Below are 8158 nucleotides of genomic sequence, written 5' to 3' on the forward strand. Positions count from 1 at the left end.
TGAGGCCGTCGTGTCTCCTTAGGGTTTTGTCTTGGAACAGAATCTCGTGCTGGTGGTCAAGGTCATCTGCTGGCCTCGTTCCTTGAAGTCCCTAGATTCGCAGTCCCTACGAACGTGCTACCTAAGCTAACTACATAGCGAAGATCCGCCTCAAGGGAGTATCTAGTCAAAGAGGCGAGGCCGAACCTCTCTACCGGGCTCTCTGCGGCTTACGGCCTTTCGTTGTCGTTGGGCGTGCACAGAGAGCCACGGAACCCCAAGGTTTGCACCTTAAGCCCTCCGCAACAGGCACTACTACATAGAGCTCCGTAGGCGACACCACAGCGACCGCACAGTTTATTGAACTGGAGGAGGTTGATAGGGCAAAGTTGTATCTGCCTGGTCAACAGCTAGGACTATCAAACATCGGACACAAGGTTAATAACGACTTTTCCTTGCCGCCCGCGGTGCTGAGCGAATTCCCAGGCCTCCACGGCCTTGTCGAGGGGGAACTCAACGACAGGAAGGGGTTTGAGTATTCCCTCATCGATCAAATTTGAAATCTCACCCAGGCCCTTCCAATCCGGGGAAACAATGAAATAGACATATCTCACCCCCGGACGTCCCTCCGCTTCTTTCGGCACCACCTTTTTAACAGCCCAAGCCGGGGGCGGATCTGCGATGGTCAGCACGACGCCATCGTCTTTGACCGTCCCCCACGCGCGCGTTAGTACCTCTCCGCCCGCGGCATCAAACACAGCATCCACACTCCTCCTCCCCACGAGGTCTTCCCATCCCTCCAACCCATAATCCACTACTTCATCCGCACCCAGCGCCATCACCGCCTCTAACTTCTCCTCCCCCTTCGCCAACGCCACTACCCTCACCCCCTCAAACTTCTCACTCTTGGCAATCTGCACCACCATCCTCCCCACCGCCCCCGACGCCCCCGTAACCAGCACCCTCGCCCCCTTGGGAAGCCCGCCCGGTACCCTCTTCCAAAGCCCCTCCCACGCGGTCAACGCAGGGATGGGCAGCGCCGCCGCCATCGCGAGACCTGACCCGAGCAGGCTCCGCGGGACGCGCGCGAGCTCGCTGACACGCGCATACGTCCACTCGGCCTGGCCGCGTGCGCGGTCCGGATGCAGCATCGCGTAGACGGCGTCACCGACTTGAAGTAGGAGGCGGTCGCTGCTGCTGATGCTGCTGATGCCATACCCCTCGGGCAGGGCGGCGACGGTGCCTGCGACCTCGCAGCCTGGGATGCGGTCCCGGTTGGTGTGGCTGTAGAGTTCGGGCCAGGTCTGCTCGTCGGCTGTGACGCCGGCTGAGTGCACGCGAAGGAGGATAAGGGGGTCCTCGGGGTCGTTGTCGGTGTCGGCGGTGGGGAGGGGGTGAGTTGGGTTGAGCGTGATGGTAGGGTTGGTTTTCGGGCCGAGGATTTGGACTGCTTTCATGCTCGTGGTGGTTGTCATTGTCGTAGTGACGTCTGATGTCCGTTTCGTGTAGTGCGAGTGGTAAACACAGCTGTCCAGTGGAAGGCGGGAATAACGCCAACATTAATGGAACCTCTGACATCTTCAGTCAGGTGCCACATCCTTGGCAGTCACATCGGCGAATTTGAAGCTCCGATGATTACGGATAGGAGTCTATCAGGACGAAGGTATCTGCCCTGAAGTGAAACGAACTATGATCACAAAACACGCCAATTCAATTGCACAATGCACTCCATCCGTCGCTAAGTGGTACATGGATATCGGCTTCGTAGACAACCCTAATGCCAAGAAAAACTCCAGGTACGACTGGACCCAGGATCCTCGTCCCCCGGAGCTGAAGAGCAAACCATCTGCTAATCCGACGTCCTACAGCAACCCAACATCAAAAGCAAGCAAGCAGCCTGGTGGCCAGGCATCCCGTCACTCCTCGCCACAATAGCATAGCACACCTGCGGATACCTCACACCTCAATCGGCACACCCACCACACTACCCTTATTCTCAACAACCTCCTTGTCAGGTCCCCCAAGACACCAGCATGTCCCCGGCGCCTGCCCACCACCGGCAGCTGTACCGCCGAAGTTCCAGCTCGGTCCAACATCAGTGCGAACCTGGCGGTAGTTCATGTTGTTGCAGAGTGTGAGGCACTCGTCCCACGTCTTCGTGACCAGCTCCGTGAGGTCTGCTTGCCGCTGCCAAAGTCAGAGTCGCATAGCACAAGGTATCGGACCGTGCTTCGCCCGGGGTTGACGATGGTGCCGTTGGCGGAGGGGCAGATTGTTTGCAGGACGCCGGTGGAGGCTGAGGATGAGGTTGTGCTGCGGGCGGTGGTTGAGGGGGAGGAGGTGGTGGTCGATGCTGATGATGTTTCTGTGGATAGGGTGGAGCGTGTTTGCGTGGCTGAAGACTCGGACGGTGACGAGGAGATGGTAGGGCCTGCGGTTGCGCTGGTGGTCTGGCCTGCCAGGTTCCCAGCTGCTCACTTGTGTTAGCGATCCTTAGCTTCTTCATTTTGATCTTGGTGCACGGCAACGCTTACCACGCTCTCCGCCATTGGCGCTTTGCGCCTTGCCCAATGACACGCCTAACCCAATCCCCAATCCAATCATACCGATCACTAACGCCGTTATAGCAACAGCGAGCCAGAAAATGGGCTTGGAGAGACCGCATATCGTGCGCTTTGCCTTGGGCGTAGGCGGCAGCGGCTCTGGATTGTATGTTGGTGGATAATAGTACTTCCGATGCTGCGCGGCGTTGACCACATGCAGGTCCGAGGCACCATGATCACGGACAGCTTCGAGCCCGTCATAAGGTGCGGGCTGCATTATAGGGAGTTGTCCCAGGAACACTTTTTGCCGCCGCTCAAACTGGAAATCGGGACGACATCAAGGGCGAAGGCGAGGGCGAAAAGGGAGAGAACAACGCGAGAACACAAATATCCGTTTTGAACTTGGGGTCCCCAAGCTACGGCGCAGGCAGGGGGCGATCGCTGCTGTGCCGCGCAAAGCAGTACTTGGCGTGATGCCGTCCTTGGATAGGTGAACGACAACGATGCTCCCCATCTCGATCAACCCGCACTGTGTCTTATGCAAGGTAGAGCGCTTATTGCCCCAGGGAGCAAGCCAGGAATTCCCCAATCATCTCGCAATGGGAAGCATTAACTTGCCAACGTAGCTGTTGGTTTCATGAACCGAGGGGGAAGCCTGAAGCGGCAGTTGTTGAGATCACCTCATTTCCTCCCTTCCAGCTGCACGTCTACCTTAAGGTAGCAATTTAAGAGATCTACCTTTCCGCTGCCGCCGGCGTTTCCGTCCATGTCGTCTGTCGAGCCTAGGTTGGCTGGCCGCTAGCGCTGCCGTGGCTAGTGGCGCTGAAACGGTCCATGGGAAAAATTATATATAGTTAGTACAATCAGGATAAAGTCCGGCTAGTGAAACTTTGGCAGCGCATCGGTGAGACTGGTGGGTGGCTAGCAGTTTTTACTCCGGACACTGTCAGAGGAGGAGCGAAATTCCAGGTTGCAATGATGTGGAACTGTTTTCAATTTTTCAAGTATTACATCCGTCATGTAAAAATCTGCTCGGCGCTTAGAGGGGGGCCACATCGGAAAATTGAGCCCACACAGCAATGTGTTGGAAAGCCAACAGCCACGAATCCCTGCACGTAGTGATTGGGCACCAAAAGATGGGCAACCACTCAATTGATGATCATGCGGGTCTCGGTGTTGTTCCAAAACCGTTCCAGGCCTTTTTGTGATCCTGAGAATCCTGGTGCCAAGCCATTAGTCACCCGTGAACTGACCACCTGCCAAATCCAACACAATGTCACGGCTGCCAGTGAGTCAAACGAGTAAGTATGCGTTCAGATTTGGACTTGACTTACCTGCACCAGCTGCCTTTACTTGACTTGGAATTTAATGAATTGCTTCAAGTCTAACTACTGGTGGGCAATCCGCCGGATGACCCGCAAATGACAGCCCCGCCTCTGAAATAAACCACTTTTATCTTACAGGGGCGGCCGCCAGGCAGCCCGAAAAAAAAAGAAGAGACTGCATAGAGCTGGGTTGCCCCTAAAAAGTCGAAAAAAGTAGGTAGGAGCAGAGGTCCAATCTGATAGTTGACGTATCGTCGCGGCATCGGCAATGCATCACTATTGTTGCGTAGATATCTGCATGGTAAGGCTTTAGGGCCGCCTGTCACGGCGACTGCGCCGCGCCTGCCAGACCCACGGGTGGGGCCCGGCGTGTGGGAAGCACGGGCCCCATGTGGTTTGAAGATCCTGCATCTCGCTGCCGCGAGTTCTGTTCGTAGCTCCTTGAGCTACGTCTTAACAAGCCAAGAGGCAACAGGGGGCGAGAGAAAAGGGGAGAGAGTAGAGGGCTTGTACGAGTTGATGGTTGAACGTCAACGAATTGGATGTAGTTAGGCGTGCCAAGGCCCTTTAGGCTTCGCGCCTCCGGCCGAAATAAATTCCATCCATCCATCCATACGTCTTGACAATCAAGCTTGCCCGTACCTGAAGGAATAGAGCCTAGGCTGTAGTTTAGCCCGAATACAATTGTCATTGGATTATCCACCTGTCCTGCCGTGACACCGCCTTTTCAAAGGGGCGTTATGTCCGGCATTTACATAACACACCTACACACACGCACATCCATACTGGAACACACCGTCTATAAGGAGGCGATCCGTGATCTATTTAGTATTAGTAATATAGAAGATTATGCGACATCTGCACCTTCTCTATAAGAACACTAAGACATAGAGCAAAGTTCCCGCCACTTATCTCTTTGTATATATAAAAGTTCAGTGTCACTTCCGCCCACCCGTGACATGTCCCAAATATTGTGACCGCTACATCAATCCATGAACTCTCTATGGATGGTAAGGCCCCGCTTTACCCACTTACTAAGGATTGTCCTGCACCTCTCTTGTCCGTGCTCTAGCATTTAACTGGACACTTTAGGACTGTCAGCCAACTCGGCGGGACTTCCGAGAGCGCCGGCGTCAAAGTAGTTGGGCGATAGTGCCTCGCGCTATCCTCGAATCTAAGTCTGCGCTTCAGGTGCCTATGCCGATTAATTTGCAGTATCTGCAGAGCTGCTCAGGTATAAGATAAATGAGCTGCTTTTACGACTCTGAATTCCAGGCTACCCTCACTGGAAACTGTTTGCTTTTGCGGATTTCCATCCGAGGCGCTCTTAGGTGAATAGGTAAGCAGTCTGGCAGGATAGTGCCGTGGTGCTTGTTCACAGGCGAAATATCTCGAGCGGAATAATGCACAGTCAGGCTCTGAATCTCTACGCTCCCTGCCTTCTGTACAGTTTCGGAAGATTCGCTGGTATCGTAAAACAGACCGGGCTGCATGGTCACAGCTTTCCCACCCTGCCCCTCCTCCCACCCCCACTCCCTAAACCACCCACCACGCTCGTCGAGTTATAGAGCGCTGATTTGCTTTCGACTATCACTTAGGCTTGGGGCATGCCTGGTGCCGTAATTGTCACAACTCCGCTGCAGATAAATAACTGTTCTTTTTACGGACGACATGAAACAGTTGGAAAACTCACCTATCTAAGCCCAAGCTTTCTACGAGAGTACGAGAGACGAGCCTTATTGTCCGGGAGTCCCATTCGGATCGTCTTCAGCGACCTCAGCACCTCAGGACACCTAAGAGCCGCTCGATCCTGTTGAAATGACATCGAAACTTACCAGGTAGTCAATCCACGCAGCGGCGACATAACGTTGAACAAAGGAGGGAGAAAATATGTCTGGCTTTTTGCAGTGGTCGATCCAATCGGTCACGAAACTCAAGTCGGCTTGCCATCTGAAATTTCCTCGAGTAGTTCACGAGAACTATCGCAAGTGCGAAGCCACTCAAGGGTCAATTAGACCTCATTCCCAAGTTGAGCCTACGACGCCGGCCTTAGAGTGTTCTCGACGGAGCATTGTCCGCATAGTGAATGACATAGGAGCGACGTATTTGTGAGCTCCGTGGAATTCGACTAAAGCGTCATTAGTCGCCACAGTTGAGGCTCGTCCCCCTATAGCCGGCCCCTGTGGGCTGGGCGCGCTGATACAAATCCCACAGGAATTTTCCGAGGTCTTCCAACTCGCCCCTGAAGCCTCCTCAGCCCTTCTCAATTTTCCATCCACAGATTGAAAGGGCAAGTAGATGATTGAAACCTTTTTCAGCTTCCGAATCTGAAAGGGTTATCTGCTTGGCCAACTTGGGCAAGTGGTCGGAAGAAGCTCCGCCATAGGCGGGATATCAAGCTCCGTCTTCCGTTTCAACCCCAGAACATTCTCTTGGTTGCAAAGCCAAGACCATGGGAGCAATGCCAAAGCGAACTACTATCTCAAGTCTGATGTCATCGGGTTAAGGTTTGAATTGGCCTAGGTATGCTCCCGAATAGCCCACCAACAGCTATGAATCTGGGCGCGGCATTGGAGTCCCCATGGGGAGTGCAGCCGCATGGGATCGAACAGTCGGTGCAACCCAAACTTCGAGACGTCAAGAAGTCACGGTAGGAATGATGTTCGTTTTGGGTTTGTTGTTTCCAGACTTTAATAACCAGCGTACTTAAACATAGAAGAAAATTAACCGCCAATCAGGTTGTAACATTGCTTTTAAATAAACAACATGAGTTTTGAGGCCAGAAGACTATAAGAATGATGACAACAGCGAGCGCTGTCTCCTCCTATTCCGGACATCGCAGACTTGTCAGTTATCGGATCAGCACAACTACCCAGTTAAGCCCTTTCTTACACGTTTCCAAAATGAAGTGTGTTGTTATTTTCGCGCTTGCCGGTGCCGCTATAGGTGTCAATGGTGCGGCGACAACAACTTTCCCGCAGGCGAGCGGCGAAACTGCTCTGCCTACTCCCTTGGTCGTGTCCGGATCTTTCGATGGAGGAATGAAGAGATACAACAGATTCCGTAGGCACATCGTTCACTCAAGGGTCCGTCACAAGCTGACATCAGGTGCAGCCGACACTTGCCAGGGCCAGAAAGAGACGGACGAAGCCGCTGCCATGTTCATTGTTGAGGACGGAGGAAGCATCTCCAACGTTGTCATTGGCGCAGCACAAGGTGAAGGCATTCACTGTCGAGGTGCTTGGTGAGTACCCTACCAACAACTTTCTAGCTCTTGATCGGCACCGTCCTGCTAACGGTCCGATTGATAGCACCCTGACAAACGTGTGGTGGGAAAAGGTCTGCGAAGATGCCGCCACGTTCAAGCAGTCCGCAGGCAAGACCTCGTATGTCATCGGCGGCGGAGCTCGTGGAGCCTCGGACAAGGTGTTCCAGTTCAACGGCCGCGGAACCGTTTCGATCAAGGACTTCTATGCCGAGGATTATGGCAAGGTTATCCGGAGCTGTGGCGACTGTACTGCCAACGGAGGACCTCGTCATGTGATTATTGACGGCGTGGTCGCCAAAGACGGTGGGGTCTTGTGCGGAATCAACACCAACTTCGGCGGTGAGTTTGACCAGAGCTCATTGGAGTCAGTCTGCTAACTCTGGGCCTTTTCTTTTTCAACCTAGATACCTGCAGAATTTCGAACTCCTGTCAGGACAGCGGCAAGTCATGCGACAGATATACTGGCGTTGTGAAAGGAAATGGCAGCTCAAAGAAGATCGGGAGTGGCCCGGATGGTTCTTCATGCTTCGTTACCAACTTTACAGAGACTTGCTCCAGTGGTAGCGGCGGCAACCCGACGACGACGACCAGGAAGACGACGACGACCAAGACCAGCACTAAGACGAGCACTAAGACCAGCACTAAGACCAGCACCCAGAGCACCCCGACCGGTGGCTCCGGCAGCGGTACTGTGCCCTTGTACGGCCAGTGTGGCGGGAATGGGTACAACGGTCCGACAAAGTGCGCCCAGGGCACATGCAAGTTTTCGAACGAGTGGTATAGCCAGTGCCTTCCTTGAGAGTCAGGTGGAGATGAATTGGATCTCCTGAAACGGGTTCATTGAAGTGGACATGCCATGGGTCGAGGATGGTCGGGGGCATTATTATTATTCCTACACCGCTGTGCCCTAGGGCGTGCCGGACCTTCAACAACTTACTATAGAGGAAAACCGCGCCCTCATGGGCCGGGTGAAAAACCCATATCGACAATCAAGGAAACGATCAGTGTGCGATCCTGCAAATACAAAGTGGGAAGGCCTCTTG

General features: G+C 53.9%; 3 protein-coding genes across 3 annotated transcripts; 1 reads left to right on the forward strand and 2 right to left on the reverse strand.

Moving 5' to 3' along the window:
* N657DRAFT_649134 (NAD(P)-binding protein) lies at window positions 1-1502 on the reverse strand. The gene has a single exon (XM_062793662.1). The coding sequence runs from the start codon at window positions 1452-1454 to the stop codon at window positions 399-401; it is 1056 nt and encodes a 351-aa protein (XP_062644125.1). The 5' UTR covers window positions 1455-1502; the 3' UTR covers window positions 1-398.
* Window positions 1503-1935: 433 nt separating this feature from the next.
* N657DRAFT_683704 (uncharacterized protein) lies at window positions 1936-2799 on the reverse strand (the record flags this gene model as incomplete). Its single annotated transcript, XM_062796594.1, has 3 exons — window positions 1936-2166; window positions 2226-2449; window positions 2514-2799. The coding sequence occupies 3 exons, from the start codon at window positions 2797-2799 to the stop codon at window positions 1936-1938; spliced, it is 741 nt and encodes a 246-aa protein (XP_062644126.1).
* A 3891-nt stretch (window positions 2800-6690) lies between these two features.
* N657DRAFT_649137 (carbohydrate-binding module family 1 protein) lies at window positions 6691-8158 on the forward strand. The gene is made up of 4 exons (XM_062793663.1): window positions 6691-6910; window positions 6962-7091; window positions 7159-7454; window positions 7520-8158. The coding sequence occupies exons 1-4, from the start codon at window positions 6751-6753 to the stop codon at window positions 7912-7914; spliced, it is 981 nt and encodes a 326-aa protein (XP_062644127.1). The 5' UTR covers window positions 6691-6750; the 3' UTR covers window positions 7915-8158.

Source organism: Parathielavia appendiculata (assembly GCF_033297405.1).
Source record: "Parathielavia appendiculata strain CBS 731.68 unplaced genomic scaffold N657scaffold_17, whole genome shotgun sequence".
NCBI lineage: Eukaryota > Fungi > Ascomycota > Sordariomycetes > Sordariales > Chaetomiaceae > Parathielavia > Parathielavia appendiculata.

Bases quoted from the DNA above. Each gene is read 5' to 3' on its own strand.
- N657DRAFT_649137 (XM_062793663.1), top strand. From the start codon at position 6,751: ATGAAGTGTGTTGTTATTTTCGCGCTTGCCGGTGCCGCTATAGGTGTC. The intron at 6,911-6,961 runs GTAGGCACATCG...CATCAGGTGCAG, and splicing joins GAAGAGATACAACAGATTCC to CCGACACTTGCCAGGGCCAG. The intron at 7,455-7,519 runs GTGAGTTTGACC...TTTTCAACCTAG, and splicing joins AATCAACACCAACTTCGGCG to ATACCTGCAGAATTTCGAAC.
- N657DRAFT_649134 (XM_062793662.1), bottom strand. From the start codon at position 1,454: ATGACAACCACCACGAGCATGAAAGCAGTCCAAATCCTCGGCCCGAAA.